The sequence below is a fragment of the Pseudopodoces humilis genome, chromosome 7 (genome assembly GCF_049639895.1).
Source record: "Pseudopodoces humilis isolate 2021_Gansu_Grassland_sample_001 chromosome 7, ASM4963989v1, whole genome shotgun sequence".
Taxonomy (NCBI): Eukaryota; Metazoa; Chordata; class Aves; order Passeriformes; family Paridae; genus Pseudopodoces; species Pseudopodoces humilis.
In genome coordinates, this window is record NC_142206.1 from 16,433,208 (window position 1) to 16,456,741 (window position 23,534).

The following is a 23,534-nucleotide window of genomic DNA, read 5'->3' on the forward strand; positions in this document are numbered from 1 at the left end:
TCCCTGTTTAGCAACGCTGTCGTCAGACAACTTGTTTTCCCGATTCTATAATTACCCGGAGGAGCTTCCCCTCCCCCTCTGGCCATGTTTTTAACCATTGGACCCAGAAAAGGCATGCAAAAGGGTCAAAGGCAGAGTGGGACAGAGAAGAAGGGGCTTAGGGAGGAACAGCCCTCTGGATGCCTGAGAAAACTGCTGTGTAATTTCATTTCTCATTTCTGGAAGGGTCAATGGGAGAAAGGCAACTTCCCCAGTAAGAGATCCTGATGGGCAGGAGCTGCTGCCCAGTTACAGTTTCCTTCCTTTTGAGAAATCTGCCTCCCCTCATCCGCCTCCCCCTTTTCCTTGGGCCTGTGCTGCGTGCTTGGAAAAGGTCGTCACTGGCAATTATTACCGGGTCACCATGCTGGGTGGAGAGAGGAACTGCTGGCCCTGCCCAGCTGGGCTTGTGCCAGGCTATAGGCACTGTCCTGACAGGGTATGTAGGTGCTGGACAGGGACTCATCCTGCTGCCTGCTCTTGCAGGAGGATTGCATGAGTCTCTCCAACCCATTGCAGCAGATGTTTTTGCAGTGAGTGCTGTGGCAATGAGAATGAAGTGAGGCTGACGAGGCTGGGCATCTCTCCCTGGGTGATGCACCTCTTGTCTGCTAAACAGGGGCTGGAGGCAGGATGGGTGACATCCTGGCAGGGAGTAGCATCTGGGAAAAAGGGACAAGAGGCAGCAGCTGATACATGGAATGTATTTCTGCACTATGGATATTGCCTTTTATCTCTCTGCTTGCCAACTGCCCCCTGCCCCAGGTGCCAATCCCTGTACTGGTTTTGGCAAAAGGGTAAAGAAAATGAGGAGAGAGCAGGGAGGCGGATACTGTCTGGGGAACGGTGGCTGCAGGTGGCATCTCCATGTGGCTGGACTTCACACTGGTGGAGGAAGGAGGCTGCTGACTGTCTGTGATCGCTTGTCTTTTGCTGAGGATCAGAGGGGTGTGGAACACTGGTAAGCCTCCTGCATTGAGGTCTAACTTGGTGGTGTCATGCCCAGCTTCCCACCTGGTGCTCCCAGGAGCCCTGAACACAAATCTCAGTCCAAACACATCCTGAAGGACCCTGGCATTACCAAAATAACTTGTGCCCAGGGCTCTTGGAAACCTGAGGGAGCTGGACAACCAGAAGGCTGTGAGGGAAGGCAAATTTTGTTTGTGCATCTCTGTGTCAGGAGCAGATTGAGTGTTGCACCCCCTGATTCACCACATGCTTCCTGCAGCATCCCCCTTGCCCGCTGCTCCTGCATGACACAGTGACCCCTGTAGAGTGACTAGGTCCCCCCAGTAGACCCCCCAGCCACAGCCACCAGAGCAAGTCACAGCTGGATCACCCACCAGCATGGGTAGAACACTGCTGGCATGGTGGCAGAGGCACACAGAGGGATCTCCATCCCTGGCAGGCGTTGGCACGGGCCACCAGCATCATGCACCCTCCTTTGTAGTTACAGTGGTTGCAAATGTGGGGGACCACAGATCCCCCTGGGGACCTGCTGTGGAAGTCACTTCCCAAGCATGGCTCGTGGAGGAAGGCAGCTTCTCTCTTCCAGCCTAGCTGGAGCACGCTTTGAATTTTATCCAACCTCTGACCCACATCTGATAATAATCAAACCATATTTGTTACAACAACAAGGCTCGTTAGGAGGCTGGCTCCGCTCGGGGTAGGGGGGAGGAGACAGCACTTAGTTAATGCCAATGACCTCATCTCATGTGATGTCATTCAAAGGAAAAACACTGAAGTCACTCACATATGGCTCAGCCTGGGGTTTTTCAGCCCATAAAGCTTCAGATTTTCAAAGGCACAATACATACCCCCCCCCCTCCCCCCCCGTTTCTCCCCCGCTTACTATAATCCTGAATGATTTTCTGGAGGCCTGAGCTCAGACCAATAAACTCGTAAGGAGCTGTGTGGAGATGTATTAAGGAGTCCTGCGGGTGGGAAGCGGAGAACAAGTAATTTTCTCCCCCAGAACAAATGCAAAGAAGAAAATACATCACTCCCCACCTGCTTCAGAAGCCATTAGAGATGGATAGACCCCCTGTGAGACCAGGAAAGGCCATTCCTACATGTCACCTCTTGCTGGAGTTTTGCACATGGGAAGGCTTTGGCAGAGGGTACATCTCCAGACCATGGTCCTGCTTGTCTGGGACCAGGCAGAGAACTCCATCTGATGTGGCCACGCACAGGTGTGAGCAGCCCAGTGCCAACAGCCCCTTTTCCTGTCAGCTGTTGGGACCCATTCATCTCCAGCTGTTTGGGACCATTCCAGGATGAGCATCCTCCTGGGTGATGTTCTCAGTGGAGATATTAAGATGAGTTGGTCATTAGGGACCTGCTGTCTCGTCTCCAGCTCTGTCCTGAAGCAGAGAATTTGGGAGAAGTTATTTAATCTTTTGTGGCTCAGTTTCCCTCTTGGGAAACTGAGATCGTGGCATTGCCCTTCCTGGTGCTGGGGTTCAGAGTTAAGCATCGCCCAGGGGATGCAGGTTGGTCCTGCCAGGAGCCGCTGTGGAGAGGGGGTGCAGCCGTGAGGTGCCTTCACGGTACGAGGAGCAGCAGGGAGCCGGGATGGAGGGTGGTGCTGCATCCCCCCTACGTTCTGTGGGTTTGATCGCACGCCGCCCTGGCAGCTGCTAAAATGAGGTGTGGGCATGAGCTTCCTCCCACCACGTTCCTGTCCCCATAACTGCGCGGGGCCAGAGCCGGCGTGGTGCAGCGATCCATCTCCCGCCGCGGCCGCTCGCTGCGGGGGCCTTGGGGCAGGCGAGAAAATCGCGGTTGCGCCTTTAAGCAGGGAGCGAAGCATATGTCAGCCCGGCGTTGTGCTGCGTGTCTGTGTGCTGAGTAAGGAATGCGGCCGCATGCCTGACCCGTTAGCTATGAGCGCGGTACGGGCGCGCAGCGAGCGCGGCGGCGGATGGGGCGGCTGCTCCCGGGCTGAGCTCACTCGGGCTGGAGCGGGCGGCCAAGAGCGGGGCGGCCGCGGAAAGGGGGCTGCGCCGAGCCCCCCTACCCCGCTCGGCTTTTTCTTACTGGTTTTTATTTTTTCAGCCTGAAGGCTGGAGCCGGCGGGAGGCTGGCGTTGCTCTGCCGCAGGGGCGCTTTTTTGGTTTTTTTAGTATTCTGTTTGCCCGCCAGCTGTTGTTTGGCGACCGTGAGAGGTGCCCCCGCGAGCCGCAGCCCAGCTGCCTGGATGCCCGTGGATGTAATGATTGCTCCCTCCGAGGACCAGTTCTGGACAGACATGCGCGAGGGGCAGATGAAGCTGAAAATAAGGGTGCGGAGGATGAAGGAGAGCAGGGACAAGAGAGGTTTGTCAGCCGGCCCTGCGTCTTTCCTCGCGATGGGGACGGAGCGGGAAGAGGGGGCCGCGCCGCCGGAGCCCTGCTTTGCCCGGGGGCCGGAGATCGCCTTTGCCGAGTGGCCGGCGGGGAGCGGAGCGCGGTGCTGGCGATACAAAGAGCGCAGGCAGCTGGCGAGCGGGGAGCGTGCGGAGGGGAGCGCAGCGGAGCGATGGCCGGTCCCCAGCTAGGGACGATGTGCGCAGCGCTGGCGGAGGCGGCCGGGCTGGGACAGGAGCTGCACGGAGAGGGCAGCTCCTTCAGGCAGGTGAGCAGCTGCCTGCAGCGAGTAGAGGCTTCTGCAGCGGCCCCGGCGCTAGGCAGCCCTCCCAGCCGGTGTGGGGTCCGGCGAGACTGTCTGGCCGCGGGGACCGCTCCGCGCTCCCCTGAACCCTTCGCCGTCCAGGCAAGCTTGGCGAGGGCGCGGACGGAGCGGAGAGGGGAAGGAGGAAAGCTGCGGGAGCCAGGAGGATCTGCCGCCAGCATCTCTGTGCCCTCGGGCGCCGGGTTGCGGGGGCGAAGGGGCACCGGGTAGAGGGGAGTGCGCGGGACTAGGACAGGCGGGGACGGCGAGGAGAACAAGGGGCCATCGGCTCAGAGCGCTGCGTTGCTGCCCGCACCCAGGCAGCTGCCCGCCGGAGCCATTTCGCTTCACCAGCGCTGCCCTGCCTGCTCATCTTGGGTGGTTTCTTTCAGAAAGGGGTTTTGCAGTGTTTCCACCCCTCCAGAGTCAGGACGAAGGGCAGGCGGAGGAAGGGGATATTAACTGGAGCAGCTTAAAAATATGTCGAGCCTGGGATGACCTAGATTACCGAAGGGTTGAATCAAGCAACTTCCCCTCCATCACCACTTAAAATGGGAGGCTGCTAAAAGTGCTTGACAGGTTTTTGTGGCATGAAGCACATAACCCAGTGATGGTGTCATTAGTAATAAGTCACTTCTGGAAATGACACGTTTTTCTTTACTTAGAACGAGTAAGCCTGGTCCAAAGCAGGCACAGTCACCAGAGGAAAATCAAGCTCAACAGCTTGAGGAGTGTGTCCATGGTTGTGTAGGCGGAGGGCTTCCTTTCTGCTGCTTTTCTTTTTTTAAAAGATGTTTTCCGTTTCTTTGGGAGAATGGGAGCAGGGTCTGGGACCAGCCTGCAAGGCATGGAGGCTTGCACAGGTTGGGAGGCAGCAGGGCACTGTAGCAGCAGATGGACAGAGGCTGTTTGGGGTGACCATTGGGGAAACAGGGAATGCACATAAATCCATAATAGGGCTGATTCATCGGCTTTCTCATCCCCACTGCCTGGAAGAAAAAAAACCTAGCCAACAGTGGGGTGATGAAATTTCGTACCAAATGAGGGGATGGTGAAACCTGGGCAGGGGAGTGGGGGAGTGGAAAAAGAGACTGGTTGAAAACTGGACATCTCTCTCCAATGCACTGAGATGGAGGGACATAAAAGAGCATCAGCCAGGAGAAGGCAAGCTGTGCAGGCTGCAGAGCACCAGGATTTCACCAGGCTTGTGGAAAGGATGCACAAGCAAATCGGCTGTGTCCACATCAGGCATTGCTGGGAGGGATGGGCAAAATTAAAGGAGACTATCCTAGGAGACAGTGAGGATGGAGGCAGGGGGGAAATTTAGACACATCCCAGGCAGCAGGAAATGCTGACAAAGCCCCGGAGCTCCCTGGAGCACAGTGAGTAAGGGTGGCAGTAAGCAGTGTTTCATCATGCCGCCCAGCTTAGCTGCCGGCACCAACAAGCTCCCTCCCACCCAGCACCAGAGTCAGGGAGATGGCGTTTTGCAAAGAGGGATTTTCCCAGCGGCTCTGGGGGTTGATGTGCAGTTTGCCAGGCCCCTCCATTTTCTGTCCTTCAGTTCAACCTCCGGCAGAGATGCTTGACCAAGCACTCAGGCTCATTGTCATAAGAAGGCTGAGCATGATGCAGGTGAGGGCTGGGGTTTTGCAGGTCCCTCCAGCTCTTGTCTTCTCCTGCTGTACCTCAGTTCAGCAAGGTGCTTTAACACTTGGGGATGGATGGGTCAGAGTTCTGGGAGCAGCATGTCCTCCAGTGGCTGGGCTGATGAAGAGGGGATATCCAGGCACCATCCTGGCCACCAAGACAACACAGCAGCGAGAGAGCCATGCCGGCGTGGCGGCTGCTCCAACAGCAAGCCGAGGCGCGTGCTCGCTTGCATGCCCCGCTGCTCCTTGCCACGTGCCGCCCTGGCAGCAGCTCTCAGCCACCACAGGCATTTTAATGAGAGCGGGGCAGAGCCTGGCCTCTCTCAGCCCCCTCAGCTGCCAGGAGCTTTAGCAGGGCAGAGGGTCTCCAGCACAAGCACAGGCGTAAAATTCATTGGTGGGGCTGCGGGCTGCCGCAAAACCTCTGGCAGCTGCTCGGGGAGCCGGTCTCTGAACAGCTCCGGCTGCTGCTCTCTAACTCTCATTATTGCAGCGATGAGGGTGGGCTGTAAAACACATCTTTAATACCCCTGTAGGTCTCCTTCTAGCTTCCAGTGTGAGAGCTGGAGATGAGGAGTGAGGTGTAGCAGCTGCTGGCCCAAGGAGCATTTCCAGCTCTGGATCCCCTCCTCCTTGCTGCCTCAGACTGACGGCACAGCAGAGTGACATGTCACCTCTTCCCTGTTTCTTGGTGGGGACCTTTGAGCCTGCAGTGCACAGGGTAGCCACTGAATAGGACATGCTGCTCAGTGTGTCTCTGAGGGAACTTCTGTGAGACTCATGGGGCTGGGGGTGTCCAAGAGGCATGTGGCTCTCTCTTGAAGAGCAGTTTTGGGGTGAAGCGGGTGCCCTGGGCAGTGCTTTCACAGCTTCTTGCAGTCAGCAGGGCACAGCATCAAGGTCAGAGCTGCTGGGTTGTTTCAGAGGCCTCTCAAGGAGGTGGTGAGTCCGTGGGGCTGGAGATGAATGCCAGAGCGCAGCCGTCAGAGCAAGGTGTGAGAGGCTTTTCAAGCCACAGCTCCACTTTACACCTCCAGCCTAGAAGGATGGCCTCAGTGCAGGGAGGGACACAGGGAAAAACAGGGAGCTGGGATATCCATGCCTCGTGTGTCCCACACCTTCCTTTTATCCTCAGCAGCATCTCTGTTGACATCTCATGCAGCTTAATGGATTGTAAATCCCTAAAGCTGAGGCTTACCACCAGAAGGAAAATAATGCCACACCACATCCCTGTCCCTAGCCAGGACTTCGTCACCTTCTATGTCACCTTTTCTGCACCACCACTGCTGCCCAGCCTTGGCAGAGAAGGGCACAGAGCAACTCACAGGTGACAGATTTTGCCTGTGGTGTTGTCAGTGACCCTAGGATGTCCCCAGAGACCACCTGAAGGTGACAGGGCAGTGGAGGGCTCCCCAGCTGTGTCAGGGTCTCAGCTCAGCAGTGCAACATCTCTGTCCTTACATCTTGTAATGTCCTTCCATGTCTGTGTTTTTGTTAATTTTGGTTACTGCTGTCTCAGGGCAGACACTGGTGTAGGGCCTGGCAGAGGGGCTCCTCACTGTGCAGTTTGCTGTTGGATGGGAGGAGTCACACAGCTCCCAACAGCTGCAGCAGTGCAGGTACAACAGAAGCCTGTTCAAAGATGCTGCTGGCATCTTCACCCTGGCCTGATGGACAGGCTTGGACAGGGTGTTTGCCTTCCCTCTACAGCATCTGCTTGCACAATAAATCCAGTTTCACTGGGAGGTTATCATAGATGTTCAGCTGGAAAATGCACAGAGGGGAGGGCCTGGAAAAGATGGGGATAGGGGAGAATTTGTGGTGTTTTCCCCTCTCCTCTGTTTGACAGAAGAGCCATGCAGAGCAGGGCTGAGGGCTGGGAATCTGCAGGAAACGACAGGAGGTGGAAGGGCGATCAGCACCTTGTGAGTGAAAGCTGGTGTGGGGCAGATACAAGGTCTCCAATGTTGCACTCTTCTGGCACTAAGTTGCTGCAACACCCTGTGCCTCAGTGTGATTTTCACTTCCAGGAGGGTGATTTTCACTTCCTAGGCCTCCTAGAACCTGCCTGATGATGGTTCTTGGCTCCTCTTTCCTCCATTTTCAGCAGCAGCACTGAAAGCATCCCCACTTTTGTTCTGGTTCCCTTCCCATCCAGTTTCCACTTTTCTTCATGGGCATCATCTCTGCCTCAGGTAATTGCAGAAGGTCGGCAGACACTGTTTTTTTCCAGAGGATGGTTTTGAGAGCCCTCCATGGTGGAGCCATGAGCAGCTCATTGGGCTGTGCCACACAAGGACCAGCTCCTCCCCAGCAAGCCCTCACCAGGGTAGGGGAGCATCCAGAAGAAACCAGAGAACCCCAAACACCCACTCCATGACAGATACAAATCCTTCCTGGGCTTAATTCCACACGTGCCAAGAGAAACAGTGCTCCTGGCAGCAGCATTGTGAATAAAAGAGGAAAGGCTAGAGCTGGTGCTACCCTGGCTCCTCACCTCATTGAACTCTGCTGCTTTCTCCCAGCAAAATCTGGGATCCACAGCCTGGGGCATAGAGGGGAGGAAAGTCCAGGTATCAGTTGGAGCTCAGCCAGGGACATTCACTGCCTTTAGGATTGTTTGAAGAGCTGCTTTGCTTTCTAAAAATGAAAGGCATGCTGGAGCAGCCTCTGCAGGGTGGGGTGAGCGTTGCTTCCATGTTGGGATGGTGTCAAGTACCCGGCCCCATCTCTAGGGTTTCCCCCAAGCCCAGGCTGCCCTCAGCAGCTGCAAGTAAGGGGGAGATGAGGACAGGTGGGCTGGGAGCATTCCTGAACTCCCAGACACAGGGTTGAGGCTTTGCTTGGGACAAGTGAGATGCATCATTTCAGGTGCTATGGGCATCATTTCAGGTGCCAGCATCCTCCAGTTGTGGCAGCCTGCCCAGGTAGGCACTGCAGCTAAGGGCACTGCTGCCACTCTACAAACATCTCTGCCTGCTTCACAGCTCCCTCAGCTCCTGCCTGGACTTCCCCAGCAGGGCTGGCAGAGGATCTGCTGCCAGCTGAGTGTGGTGGGGGCGGGCAATGGGGAGAGAGAGCAGCATGCCCTGACCTGCTTCAACTATGAGATCACCTTAAAGAGTCATACAAACCCATCCACTGCCCTGGGCAGCTCCTGATGGATGTGAGTGAGTGCAAGAGGCTGGGCACCTATGGACCAGAGCAGACACTGATCCCTGGGGCTGCATTTGTGTGCACCCTGCTCCCCAAAACTGTGCCATGCTCCTTCAGAAAAATTCCCATGTTGTTTCACACAAGCCCAGGGACAGATCTGTGCCCCACTTAAACTCAAGTGCTGCCAGCTTCTCTAGGGGCAACTGAAGGAAGCACATTGCATGGGGTATCTGCCCCAGCATCCCCCAGGCACAGGGGCAAAGCAGGGAGGTCACATGTGTCCATGCAGAGTTCTGGCTAGTGATGGACAGTCCTTGGCAATGGGGACACAGTGCAGGGATGAGCAGTAACCAGAGCTATGCTGCACCTGTGCTGGGCCTCCTGCTTTTGCTCTGATTTAATGTCCCAGTTGAGAGGTGATGTCATTTTGGAGGGAGCTAGACAAAAGGAAGTGCTGGAAAAGATAAGGTGCTTTAACTCTACCCCTCCTGTCTTGACTGGGTTTTGAAGCTTGGAGATGTGTTAGCTGCCAGACAGGAAAACATGAGAGAGGAGTGGAAAGAGGTTTGTTGAAGGACACCTTCCCCTTAGGCCAGTGGGAGCTGACACCAGGAGGTGCTGAGACAGAGTGAGATGGAGGACCTTGGATGTTCCCAAGTTGTGTGAACATGATTTTTTGTGCACTGCTTTGGTTTCTCCATCACCTTCATCTTCATCTCACAAGGTAGATAGTCTGCAGCACCAGTCATGCCTCTCTAGAGCATGGGTGCCACACCAGCAGCCAGAAAGGTGTTCCAGAGGATAAGTAGAAATGTTGCCAAAATGCTGGAGAAGGTAAATTGAGAATATGCCAAGGCTGCCCTGCTTCCAAAGGGGAGAGGGACTGGCTTGTTAAAAGGTCTTGTTGAGCTGTGGAGATGGGTCAGGGATTCTTATGGTGCTCAGGCTTTCAAAAGGATCTCGTGGGAGCATCCTGGTCCCTTTGACAGTCAAAGGCAGTCAAGCCCCCAAGTCCTCTCTGCCCTTTGGGTGTTGTCAAGCTGCATCTGCTCGTTCGCATGGCTGGGAAAACCTCAAGGGAGACTTGAGGCAGATATGACTCAAGCTCCTCTCCATTGCATGAAGCTGCCACCCAGATGTCCTCAGCTGGAGGGGAGTGAAATTAGGCCACTGCTAGCCAGACCTGGCTCCACCCTGGAGTACGGGATGAGCAAGTGAGAGCAAATCAGGATCACCAGTGGTCTTATGCAACTGTGCAGGACATGCAACAGCACCAGGGCTTTTCCAGCTCCCCTTGCTTTCAGCCTTGCTCAAGCTTTCAGGACTGGCTCTTAGATTTTGGCCATGCCAGACACTGTGACAATAGCTCTGGCCATCACATGCCAGCTACTGCAACCTCAGCTGGAGGTTTTCTTTCAACACTGGTCTTCAAGGTGCTCAAACTGAGTGTGACTGCCCAGCAGCTTGGTGCAGTAAACTGGACACTGCTTGCTGTCACATTCAGCAAGGTCAGAGCATGAAAAACAGCAGTGGCCTGCAAGTACCACTATGCCACCCTGGTGTGGCAGAAATCATGGGCTTGGCAGGACTGGGCACAGGGGCCCTCTCTCAGAAACCGCAATGTGTAAGTGTAACCAATGCAGCAAGGTTCAGGCTAACCTCCCAGACCCAGGAGCTTTGCATCTCAGTGGGCTTGCTTGTCATCATCCTGCCCTGATGGATTTTGCTATCAGAAGGTGACCTTGTCCTCAGAATAGTAGGGGGCCAAGAAAAGGACTGTCTCTTCCTGTTATTTGTCTGAATGAAGCTGAGAAAAGCCAACTTCATTGGAGAGGGTATGGGATGCCTCACATGTGCATCAATATCCAGCTGCAAAAGGGAAAAATCAGAGCTGGTTCTCCATTCCTTTCTCCATGTGTGTGTCATGGCCATCACAATGTGTGTGAACTGGTTAGTGGTGGCTGGTGCCTTGTTGCTCCTGGAGGCTCTGTTCTCAGGGCTGCAGGGTTATCACCACTTTGTCCCCATCCAGGGCCTCGGGCTGCCAGGTACTGATGATCTCAGCCTTGCTGCTCCATGCTCAATGTCCCCATTTTCTCCACAGGAGGCTTTGCCACCTTCTCATCCTGCTTCCCAGGGCTCTGCGAGGGGAAGCCAGCTGCCATCCTGCCGATGAGCATCTCCCAGCCATGCTTGCCTGTGGCCAACGTTGGCCCCACACGCATCCTGCCACATCTCTACCTGGGCTCCCAGAAGGATGTCCTGAACAAGGTACAGCCCTGTTAAGGGGACACGTCTTCCCTGTCCCATTGAGGACCCCAGTCATGCAGAGTGATGAAGGTATTAAGGATTCCCCTCCTTCCCAGTGGGAAGGCCACACAGTGCCCTTTGAAAGGTGCCAGCAAGGCTATGCTGTGATGCCACACCAAGGAAGGAATTTTGTTTAAAGGAAAAGTAATAATGAGAAGAAATAAAGAGGAATTGCAATTAAAGTGCTGCCAAGCATCTGCCTTCTGCAGCTGTGAGGGAGCCAGCCAGGCGTCCTCATCCATGGCAGTCAAGGAGAGAGAGGGCCCATGACACCAAACTGGAGTCAGAGACAGAAAGGAGGGAGAGAGAAATTATGTACAGGGAGTAGAAGGAAATGAAAGAAAAAAATTACAAGAATGTAAGCCTGGGAGCTGGACTGGCTCCATCAAGCCTGCTGGAAGGGCAGGAACCAGCCACTGGAGAGCCACAGTGGAAATCCTGGGGCCAAAATTCTGAGGAGCCAATGCCAGACAGAGAAATTGATGGTTTCCTTCCCTCCCCACCTCCTTGGAGGGTTTGGTTCATGTTTTGGAACTGTTGTTTTCTGCCATCCCCACAATGTGGCCACGTGCTGGAGAAGAGAAGCATTTCCCACACAAGACCCTCCACCCTTGACCTCACACTGTTGCCTATGGATAGAGGATCCTTCTGGCCACAGAGGTTAATGTACGGTGCTACCAGTGACTCAATCCACTCTGGTGGTGAGATGCCTCCCTTCTCCCTCAGCTGATACTTTCACAGCTTTCAGAGTTCTTCCTAATTTTCTTTCTTGTACTGTCCTATTCCTGTCATACTGGGGTTGTTGGGTTTTCCCCTCCAGAACCCCTTTCCAGGTGTCTTTGGCCTTGCTCACCGCTTACTTGGACCAAAATAAAGATCTGATGAGGCTCAAACCTGTGTTATCTAAATTGACACAACCTTTTCAACTGGTTTCTGCTGTATTATTATCAACTGGGCCAGGGCAGCACTAAGAAACCCACAGGAGAAAATGCTGGGATTGGAAAAGGCAGGGAGTGTGCATGGCAAGACAGACCTTCAGTATGTGGTGCAGGCAGAACTCAGCTGATCATTTGATGGCTTCTTTTCCACCAGGACCTGATGACACAGAACGGGATAAGCTATGTCCTAAATGCCAGCAACTCCTGTCCCAAGCCAGACTTCATCTGTGATAGTCACTTCATGCGCATTCCTGTCAATGACAACTACTGTGAGAAGCTGCTTCCCTGGCTGGACAAGTCCATTGAATTCATTGGTGAGCTTTTCTTATAGCTGCAGACCCTCCAATTCTCAGCCTTCCCAACCTGAACTCTTGTGTCCTCCCTGGTTTTGCTCCCAGCAACTGTTGTCCTCTCACACAAAGTGTCTGAGGGTTGGGGAGGGAGGCTAGAACCATTTTGCTCACCATTGTTGTTCTCTCTGTTCCCTCTGCCATGCTCCAGACAAAGCTAAGGTGTCCAGCTGCCAGGTGATTGTGCACTGCTTGGCTGGGATCTCCCGGTCAGCCACCATTGCCATCGCCTACATCATGAAGACCATGGGTATGTCATCAGATGATGCTTACAGGTGAGTTTTCCTCTGAGGGTAGCAGGAGGGTTATGCCAGTATGCTTCACTGCAGGGAAGGAAGGAGAAGGAGAGGGTTAGGGCTCCTCGAAGCTCTGTCTTGCTTTTGCTGGGTCCCAGTAAAACCAAACCAAACCTCCCCTCATAAAATGCATGCAACAAGGAATGGTTGGGAGTTGTAAAAGGGAGTGGGGAGGCAGTCCCACCTCTTAATTCTGGGGCATCCCAAGGCCCCATGGTTCCCCAAGATCCTTTTCTTTGGAGGGTCTGGTCAGAAGATTCTCGATGATGCCTCTTCTCCCTAAAGAGGCTGAGAGACTAGGGGTGGCCCACTGAAGGACCAAGCACCAACGGGGCTGTCTGTGCCTCTCGGCAGGTTTGTTAAGGACCGTCGCCCATCCATCTCGCCCAACTTCAACTTCCTGGGCCAGCTCCTGGAGTACGAGAGGAGCCTGAAGCTCCTCAAGGCCCTAAAGTCAAAAGGTGACTGGGGCGAGGGGGACGCCCAGCAGGACCCAGCAGAGGTGGCTGAGAGCGGCCGGCATCCCCTGACACCTACCTCAGAGAAGGCCGAGGATATGCCGAGGAGCACCGGCTCGGCATCCCCCACCAGTGACCCCGAGCGGCCGGCCGGGACCCCAAAGGTCCTGTCACCCACCACCCTGCAGCAGGGGCTCAACGGCTTGCACCTCTCCTCCGAGCGCATCCAGGACACCAACCGCCTGAAACGCTCCTTCTCCCTGGACATCAAGTCTGCCTACTCCCCTGGCCTGCGGCAGGACCCCCCTGGGCCCCCTGGACCTGGGGAAGCCCCTAAACTCTGCAAGCTGGACAGCCCCTCGGGCTCGGGCAGCCTCAGCCCCTTCTCCCCAGGGGCGGACAGCCCTGACCGGCCCACGGGGCCCGAGCTCCTGCTGGAGGCCAAGGTGAGGCAGCGGCGGAAGCACCGGCACGCCGCCGGCTCGCCGGCCCACGGGCTCAGCCTCAACGTCGGCGGGACCTGCGCCACACGCAAGAGCCCCGGCGCCGAGGACGGGCTGCCACCGCGGCTCAGCCAGCCGCCCGCCGCGCCCGGCGCCACCACCGCCACCGCTGCCTGGAGCGGGGTGCACCTGGAGTCCCCCAGCAGCGCCCCGGGCGAGGCCGGCTGGTACTTCGGCAAGGACTCCGGCAGCAGCGGCGGCAGCGGCGGGGGCCTGTTTCCCAGCGCCGGCCCGTACCCGCCGCCGTTCGGCTGCGGCGCGGTGGCGGCTGGCTGTGAGATCAGACTGAGGGACAAGGCGCGGGCCGAGCCGCGGGACGGGCGGCACAGCTGGCATGAGGAGGCCGGGGCCGAGAAGCAATTCAAGCGGAGGAGCTGCCAGATGGAATTCGAGGAGACCATGTCCGAGGGCAGGGCTCGGGAAGAGCTGGGCAAAATCAGCAAACAGTCCAGCTTCTCGGGCAGCATGGAGATCATCGAGGTGTCCTGACACTCACCCGGGGTGCCTGGAGACCTGGGATGGGGCTGGGGCGGGGGGATATTTAAGCTGGGGGGAGCGGGAAGGGGGGCGGTGGGGTCGGGGGTGTATTTATACTTGCGCGTGCATTTTCGGGAGCGCAAGCGCTGAAACCGAAGCGAAGGTGGACGAGTCTTTCCAGAGTCAGGAAACATAGTGGTGGATGCTTAGTGTCCCTCCTGCGCTCACCGTGGTCCTTTCCCACCCATGTCCAGGGCGCCCCAGCCCTCAGAGACCCACACTCAAAATTTGGGCCTAAAACTCAAGTGGGAAGAGGCAGGGGTTGCAATTTTGGCTGTGGTGATGGGGCACAGCACCTGGAAGGGGGCTGCAGCTGCCCCTTCCCTGCATCCTGGTGCACTAAGCATGCTCCCCTGTGTTTCTCTGGCTAAGTATCCTAAAAATGCTGCACTGGAGCAGCCCTATACATATATAAATATATATTATATATAATATAAAGAAAAAAACCCGAAAACACACACACAGAAGAAAAGGTAAATGGTTTTACTGCAATTTTTATTGAGACGTAAATAATATTTCAATTTTTTTTGTTTTGTTTTTAATTTATTGAAGCTGTTCATTCTGGCAATGATTTGCAGACAATGTGGGGCGGTACTTTCAGCTCTATTTTTACTGTGTATGGTATTTAAATCTGAAATACGAGTTTCTAAGCAATATCTGAGGCCTGTGGCTCCTTCTATAGTTAATGTCCACAACATAGATTTCCCCCCCTTCTCTCTGGGCATACCAACAAGGGGACAGGAGACTCTTCTGGGCACTTTTTCTAGAAATTACCAAGTAAATGAGCAAACCATAAAACCTTCTTATGACACAAACTGAGCCAGAAAACTCTTCTGGAAGCTGCTGCCTCTTCTTCCCACCTTGGTCTCTGTTTCTCCTCATTTCCATCCCAGCCATTACCACCATCCCAGCCATCATCCCATCCTAGGCACTGTCCCCATCCTGGCCATCACTCAATCCCAGCCATACCCCCTCTCCTCCCCTCCCCTCCTTTTAGCTGCCCATCCATGCTGAAGACGGAAAGGTGGGAGTCACCTGAAGTGGATGGAAGGCTGCAGGATGTCACCTGCAGCTGCATGGGGAAGCATCAGAAGCTGCCACAGCAGAGGGAGGGATGGGAGGCTGGTGGTAGTTGGGATTCCTTGTTGGCAGGTGTCTTGCCTGCCTGCCCCAGCCCTTCAGCCCCCCCTCCTCAGCTACCTTGCTTGGGAAGTATGGGCACCACTTTCCCTTTGGGGGCGGCGGTTCTTCTGGCTTCCCACGTCCTTTGTTTCACATCTGAGAAACTCCATAGGGAGCGTGTGTGGGTGCCAGGACTCCCCTGGTCCTGTTGCCCTCCAGGCTGGCTCCCCTTCATCCAGCGGATGATAAGCTGTCCAGACATGAAGCTCTGCAAGCACATGGAGGGGCACAAGTGACTTATTTTCAGATATGGTTGGCTGCTTCCTTCCATCTGGTGGGAAGCCAGGCTCTTGCCCCTAAACCCCAATGTCAGGATTGCTGAGAAGCTGCTTTCTGAAGCTGGAGGCACTGAGCTGCCTCCACCGCAAAGCACACCTCTCTCTGCAGCTGTCTTTGCTTTCTCCCTTGTCTCGCACTAGTTTGCAAAGCTGATACCTCAGGGGTCTGTGTTCGTGCATGTCTGTGTCCTGTGTCATCCTTGGAGTGTTGTTTTTTTTCTTTACTGGGTCCACATGGTTTCTCTCCCTTTCCCTTGTTCCTCCTCTTGTCATTCGTTTCTATCTTTAAATCAAACTACCCGTGACAAAACCAAATTATCTCAGGTTTAAAACTGAACATAAAGCAGAGGCGTGAGGAGCTGCAATCACACAAGGAGGGGCTGCTCTCTTCAGCTCATTGCTTCCTCAACCACCTCTGTGTTCGCAGTTGAGGCAAGTTTCCCTGGAGAGTCCTTGTTCTCTTTGGGCTTTAGTTTTTCTGGTTTTCCATGGAGCTATTTGGTGAGATGCTGAGGACCCCCACATGCTCCTGACTGGTTTCCCACGGTGTGGCAGGGAGGGATGGGGGTGGCTGGAGAGCCAGGGACCACCTGCTTCTCTCCCCACATCGCTTCTGATGAGAGTGAGAAATCTCCTAGTCAATCCTCAAAAGCCTACCACCACCCATCATTGCCTCCAGCAACCACCTCAAACCTGCTCAGTGTTGCCAACCTGAACATTGCTCCCTCCTCATCATGAAGCTAGTGATGACACTCTTATAATCTGCCTTTCTAGACTCCAGAAGGCATTTATATCCATCCCGTGAGCCAGGCAGCTATTTCAGGAGCTCCATTTGCAGCAGGCTGCCCTAAGTAGGCATCAGTGTCAAGTCCAAGGAGAGACAAGAAAAAGGCTTTATCCTCCCTCTGGTGCCTCCTCACTGGGCACAGTATTTGTGTCATCTGCCTCCTGTCCAAGGAGTGTTTCTGGTCCTCCTTCCCCTTCTGCTGCTCTCAGTGGTGGCATCTCTTCCCAAGCATGCAGTGGTGATTGTCTGCTGATCTCTGCCCCGTAGCACTCAGTCACTGCCATCCCACCGTCCTCCAAGGTTGGTGCCAGTCCGTACTTACTGAGCTCAGGTCAGGCAAGCTGCTGGCAGGAGCTGGTTAGGTATACCTTTGAGCAATGGAGAGAGGCTTAAATTACTTCCCAAGGGATGTAATGGGAAGGACAACAGGTGGGCACAACCAGGTGGGGAGATGAGACAAAGCACTAGCAAGCTCCCATCTAATCCCTCCTGTTAAGTGACACAGTGTGTTGCAAGCACAAAAAAGCAGATGGAGCAAGTCAGAAAGGAGAGGGTGCATGTTGTAAATGAGATCCTGAGTGTCTGCAAAGAGGCAGATATGTGGTTTGCTTTTTGTTATCTACACTCTGCCATCGCCTGGATGCTTCTGAGACATGTTTGAGGTTTTACACACTATGGACTCCTCTCTCCTGTGAAACCAGAACAAAGTATATTTTAAGATTAGTAGATTACAGACATTCATGACCCACCTCTGCAGCCTTATTTTGATGTAGTTTGCATTCACCCCTGTCCTGTAAATTGGGCATGCGCGTCAGAAACCCTCATATTTGCAATATTTTAAGACTATATCCAGAAAATAAGCCTTGATGGAGCAGCCCTGCCCAAGTGTCTCCTGCCCATCCTGACCCAAAGCCATCAGGGTCACCAAGTGGCTTGCAATTAACTTAATTTTTATTTTTAATCAAACTCTGTCTAATAAACCACTTTGTCCATGAGTCAGAGAGCTGTGAGTTGTCATGAGGATGGATGTGCCAGGTGGTGGTCCTCCACATCATCTGTCAGCCAAGTCTTTTTATGGGTTCTCACAGCCAGCTGACCCATCCCAAAGCCTCACTGGAACTAAAAATCACCTTTCCATGCCAATCTGATGAGGGTGCATTCATTTGTAGGGACCTACAGAAGTGGAAGTGTGAGCAGTGGAGAGGAAAGTTCTCTTCCTTCAAGGGAGGAACCAACAAAGCTGCTGAATATCTGATGGGAGTGGTAATGCCTGCACTTTCCACCACATGAAGGACTGAGCAAATCACAGCTCTCCTTCAGACTAGGAATGACATTTTGCTCCTTCCTCTCCTCTGGCTGTCCTAGGGGCTGAGCCTCCCGGCCACCTCCTTCCCAGCTGAGCAAAGCTGGCAGGAGGGCAGTGATCAGGTTGGCAACACTGAGCCAGAGGCTTGGGTCAGAGCAGGCTCGTCCCTGGCCTCAGCAGCAGCATCCCCAGCCCCTGCTGCTTTCCCAGCCCTTCTCTTTGTCTGCTTGTTTCTTTGGATGTCCATCCCCGTTACATCTGCCCCTTAGGAGACAATGCCCCTCAGAAACCCCTCCTGCTGTCCCCTTTCCCCTCCCATTCTTAATACTAATGATAATAAGCTATCAGTGTTGTCATTGCAATCTATGAATGATAGATTTTGAGTATTTATGATTATTATTATGATTATTATGGTTATGATTCTGTACTTTTTTGCTTCTTACTCTTTGTATGTTGCTCTTTGTTTCTCTGTTGTGAATAAAAGCAAGGCCCCATCTCACCTTCTCTCTGCTCCCCGCAGCCCGGCTGTGGCTGATTCGGCACAGCTCACGGCTGCCCCAAGCCTCAGGAGGCAAACCTTTGTCCAAGGAGCTGGATGGAGGTGCTTCCTAAGGATATAAAGGCACCCAAACCCGGGGCAGATCCATTCTCTTGACTCTTCCCTTCCCTTCCTGCACCTCCTCTCCCCCATACAGGTTCCTGCTCATTTTTGCAAGAGGCGGGAACCCACTGGCACCAACAAATGAGGATTAAATGGCAAAAGCTTAAAGCTTTAAGGAGCAGTGGCCAGGCATCCAGTTCATGGAATCAGCTCCCTCCAGGTCGTGGTCCTCTCACCTTCTTCAGCTGGCTGCAGGCTGCATCTTCACCCACAGGAGCTTCTTGCTCTGGCATCGCAGGTGCTTTGCAAAGCTGCCCTGCTCAGCTGAGCCTGGTTCTGCTGAAGCCAGGGCTGCTGCTTTAGCCACATGCCCTGGGCTTCCTGGGCTTGAGTGTCCTCCTCACACTGACGGTTCCCCAGCCCAGGAACAGCACAGCCTGGGGAAGACACATGGACAGTGCTAGAGCAAGCCCAGTGGCAGAGCCACAGGGAGACATGTGAGTGGCCTCCAGTAACTGGAGGGATTTAGATGGGCTGGGAATAGCTCCCAACATGGGGCTTGATATGGTGTTTATCAAGCACTGATAAATCGTGGTGTCATGAGCAGAGAGAGGCTGGTGCTGGTTTTTTTCGCCCATTGCCTGTGCTCCTTGTACGACCTGGAGGTTTCCAGACATCTATAAGGTGTAGGAGGAGACATTAGGGGAAGGGAAGAGGACCCCCATCTGCGCTGTGGTACGAAACCCCTGTACTGTGCCAGCCCCACCAAGAGTCATTTTAGTTTGCAGGGTTTAACACTGCCCTTCTCCAAGTGGCCCAGGCACAGTTTCTTGTCTCTGTCATGACTTTGCTTTGTCATGGGTTGGGGTCCTTCTCATCATGCTGTGCTGACCACATTTCCAAGGTTGCTCTGAGACCACACTGGAGAGGAGAGAGCTCAGGTCTCACCCCTCTCTTGGGGGACCCTGGTAGATCTCTGTTGGGGTCCCAGTCCAGCATCACCCTTCCTACCTCACCTGCCTTTGGAGCAGCTGTGGACAGGGAGGGAGCAGGCAGGTTCCGACCATGCCGGGACTGAGCCTCTTCTCCCTTCCTCATCCCTGTAGGATCAGACCCTTCCTCAGCAAGCACAACACAGAGAGGGGGTCTGTACCCACCCTGGTGTACCTGGGGACTCCCAAGCATGGAAGAGAGGGTCTGGCCACCAGCCCCACCACACTTCCTTCCTCGCTGTCCATTTGGCCAGCACCTGCGTCGGACCCGGGGAGACACCCTGCCCCTGCCTCGTCTTTATTTATTTATTACCAGAGGCTGTAAACAGCAGTGCTTTTCTACCCTCTACTTTCTTTTCCTTTCTTTTGTATTTTGGAACAACGTGTTGTAATAAATACCCAAATAGGTGTTTTAACAGCTGGTGTCAGCCTTGGTTTTTGAGGGTCAGACCTCAGGATGGGTTTTTTGGGAGTTTGGGGAGGGCAATGGACCTTTGGTTGCAGTGATGGGGCCTAGAGCTGGTGGAGAGCTGGACATAGAGCCAGACCTGAACAGACAGACCTGGATGTACAGCCAGACCCCTGTCTATGTATAGGGCCCAGCAGCTGAAAGCTGCAGCTGGACTAATTCAAACCAGAGATAAGGCTCACTGTTGAGAGAGTAGTAGCATGAAAATTAATTGGGGTATTCATGAGCACTTAGACTGCAAACCACCACTCTAGGGGCTTTGAAGCTGTTCAAAGGTGCTAAGCATCCCTTTTCTAATGGAAAGGACTGTCCCAGTCCTCCTCCAGATGGGGACACACACCTGTAGGGAATGGTACAGATCGACAAGCTAAAGAGCACAAAGACATGGAGTGTTTGATTTGAAATATACTGTTTGTTGTTGTAGTTGTTTTATTATTATTATTATTATTATTATTATTATTATTATTATTATTATTATTATTATTATTATTATTTTGCTTCCCAGCTGTGCTCTGTTCCCACCTTGCTCCTGACATAATAGCAGAGTATAGTCACACGCTTGCTGTGCACTACAACTAAACACTATAAACATTCCCTGCTCACTGGCAAACTGAGCTGTGCTATGCTCAGGGGGCAGCTGGCGGGTGCCAAGCAGCAGCCCCATTTTGGCTGGACTGTGCTCAAGTGGAAGCTGGTGGAGGCATTTCCCTGCAGCAGGTTTTCTTTGGAGGGAGGAGAAGGCATGAGCAAGCTCCCTGCAGTTCTGGCTCCAGAAAGCCTCAGCATTTATTGACATATATGCAGAAGGGACATCCATCCTCACAGCTGCTTTCCACAGGCTGGGCTAAACCCCTGTGTCTTTTATAAATTCATTCCCCTTAGCCAGCTTCAATTTCTGGGTGTTTTGTCAAGTTTCACAAAACTACTGTCATCAGCTGCTGCTGGGGTAGAAACTCAGTGTGAAGCTTTGGCCTCTCCTACGTCTGACACCACTAGCAGCTCCAGAAAGGCTGTTTGCATGTCCTTCTCTCTCAACAACTTGTTGCTGTGCGTGACATGGGAAGGGACAATTATTTAATAGAGATACATGAACACTGCTCCCATCTCCCTCCCAATTTACCTACCCCTGGCTTAGTTTTTCTGAGCTCACTACCGAGGGGAAGGGTAGTGCTGCAGTTGAGTCCCCAGAGTTGACATCTTGTGTTTCTACTTCCAAAGGCACAATTAAATCTCCTCATGTTTCAGAGAGACTGGCAGCAGCATCCAGGTGGGAGGAAACCCAGGTGAAACTGCTCTTAGCTGGGTCTGGGGTTACAAGTATGTGGAGGCTCTGTCCCCTGGCAGAGGCACCCATGGGTGTGTAGCTAGCACAGCTTCCTCCCCCTGCCCTGCTGCTGGGGCTGCCTCTCCTCTTGTTCCTCGTGGTTTGCACGGCAGAAACCATTACTGCAACGAGAAACCCAGGAACGTCCTTTTTCCAGCTCTCTGGCTTTTATTGACTCAGAATGGCTGCCAAGCCTATAAATAAATGTTCCTTGAGCTAAATATAGCAGCCACTGAAATAGGCTTCTGGCTATTTATTTAGCTTGTGGCCTCTTTGAAAGCTTGCCAGTCCGTACTGCCTTTACCTTCATGCTGTCCCACCCGGGGCTGTGGCCACCCACCACGAGGGCATGGCTGAGTCAGCACGGGGAGAGGGGGTCACAAAAAGTCAGCCCCTGCTCCACAGGGCTGGAGAGCCAGGGTGACAAAGTCTGGCAGCTGGAGGAGCTTTGGCACTGTGTACTCCTGCTCAGAGAGCTGGGGGTCCCCACGAGGGACATTTGCTGGAGTGGTCGGGCAAGGGCTGAACTAGTCAAAAGCCAGTTTCCTCTCCTGTGAGGACTTGGTGTCTTTTTCCAGCACCAAAGCCTGGAAAAGAGAATCTATCTATCTATCTATCTATCTATCTATCTATCTATCTATCTATCTATCTATCTATCTCTCTCTCTCTCTCTCTCTCTATCTCTCTCTCTCTCTCTCTATCTCCCCCAGGCTTTCCAGCATTAGGTGGTGTGCATTGCTTTTCCACACTTAGCAGGAGCATAAATACTCCTGGTGCACAGAGCTGCTGTGTGTTAGGACACTTAGGACAGCCAGGGGCATGAACTGATCCCCACCCTTGCACCCCTACTTGAGCCAGGACACTCAAACTCGTGAGCTGTGCTGCGGCTCTGACCTGGTCTCTGGCCTCAGCTGCTGGGTGGTCTTCAGGCAGTGCTGCAACCATGTCCCCTCCCACGTCTATCCTGCTTCACTCTGTGTCTGGGAGAAGCCTGGGAGATGCCATTTGCCACACTGGTGAGATGAGCCCGTATTAGGGCACCACACTTGGAGAGGCTCCCCATTGGATGCACGTTCCTCCAGAGCTGTGCTGTTGGTTGTACACGGATGCAAGATGGAATGGGCTTCATCTCTCAAAAACTGATGGAAAGTAAGGTGAGTACTGCTCTGTGCTGTAGACACCCTTCTACACCCTGAGCCTAACAAATAGGATGCTGCTTTCCTTGGGCTGTGAGGAATTCACTGCAGCTCCGTGCCAGGCAAGGGAAAAACCCCGTCACTCCCTGGAAAGCAACAGTCACTCCTGGAGCAGTCCAAGAACATTAATAATGTTTAGCACTTACAGAGGGTTTTGCTAAACATGAGCTAATCCTTACAACACCCAGGGGAAGGAGAAAAGTAATTATTATTATTGGGCTTAATTTTTCCTTTTCCATGTACCCCTGCAGATGGGGATCAATTCTACCTAGTCTAGAGAGCTCTGGAAATCAGAGGAGAATCCCACTCATTCCCAGTACAAATAGGAAACCTGGAGCCAAGATGGCAGGTTATTTGCCAAAGGCCACCCAGGAAGGCAGAGTTGGCGCCTCTGTGGAGTGAGAGGAGTGGAGAGAATCCTTGCCCCCAGTCCTTCTCCTACACACCAAACTGTAATTCCACAACTGACAGGGTAATTCTGGTCCCCTTGCAGGTGCTCACTTGCAGGATACCCATGGGTTGCAGATGCATTGTATTGCTGCTTACCTTCCTGTCCACAATGTCACTTCACAAGGTGGTTAGAGAGATACCCTGCTCTCCATGGCAGTGGGTGCTGACAAGGCTCATGAGCATATTGGTTTGGAGCACTACTGCAGCATGTCACAACATCCCCACACGTGAACCCTGCTTCTGGAATTACAGCACCAGACCAGCTGCCATGTGGGGTAGATCCCACCAGCCCTCAGCCTGAGGGTGCAGCTCAGGGTGAGCAGCCTCCACAGCTGTGGCCAGATCACCCCAGGGGGAAAGGAGCTGATGGGATGGTCATGGGGCTTGTCCCAGCCATGTGGCACTGGAGCGATGATGGGCGTAGAGGACTGAGATGCTGCTGGGCTCCCTCCTGGGGCACAGGGTCTGGATAAGGATGCCCCAGATGCAAGTGGAGACTAAAATGAGGGTGAACTGCTTGCCTGCATCTTTTGAAGTGAGAAAGGGCAGTTTTAGGGGGCTCCATAAAGTCATCAGTGTCCCCTGGCCACACTCCTCAGCTGAAATCCAGGCACTCAGTGTCTGAGTGGAAATATTGTCTGTCGGCAGTACCCAGATGATGTAATTTAGTTTTCCAGGCTTCTGGGCTGAGCCAGCAGCTCAAGCCAGTATGACTGGAGATTCTTTATTTAGAAGGAGCCCAAGTGCAATTGAGTCCAGGTCTTTGCAGCACCCCTCTGCTACCTCCCTTCCCTGCTGATGCAATCCCATCTGCAGCAGGGACATCAGGATCCCTTAGAAGAGGTGGTTTTTGGAACCTCAAAATGGCACCCTGCCAGGCAGGTGGGAAAGGAGATGCTGTTAGGGGGCAGGTGAGGGTGTTGCTTAGTCTGTACTACCAGAGGCTGCCCAGGCAGAAGAATCTCCAGTTCCCTCTAGGCAATGCACACAGCAGAGGAGCACTTGTCCCTCCAGGTGTCCTTTTACCTCCCTTCAGCTCCCTGAGAAATTTGTCCTGAG

The 23,534-nt window shown here is 53.7% G+C and overlaps 1 protein-coding gene across 8 annotated transcripts in view; it reads left to right on the forward strand.

Annotated features, from left to right (window-relative positions):
* DUSP8 (dual specificity phosphatase 8) overlaps window positions 1-13,867 on the forward strand; it is a 40,600-nt gene extending 26,733 nt beyond the window's left edge. For 6 of the 8 annotated variants that reach the window (XM_088058359.1, XM_088058362.1, XM_088058361.1 and 3 more), the window contains exons 4-7: window positions 10,603-10,769; window positions 11,901-12,060; window positions 12,248-12,371; window positions 12,747-13,867. In XM_088058359.1, the coding sequence (XP_087914485.1) occupies window positions 10,603-10,769; window positions 11,901-12,060; window positions 12,248-12,371; window positions 12,747-13,842 (1,547 nt within the window). In that variant the 3' untranslated portion in view covers window positions 13,843-13,867. Of the gene's footprint in view, window positions 1-3,108; window positions 3,357-10,602; window positions 10,770-11,900; window positions 12,061-12,247; window positions 12,372-12,746 lie in introns of those variants that run through there. The other 2 variants (XM_088058365.1, XM_088058364.1) reach the window with 2 other exon arrangements.
* Window positions 13,868-23,534: the final 9,667 nt, after the last annotated feature.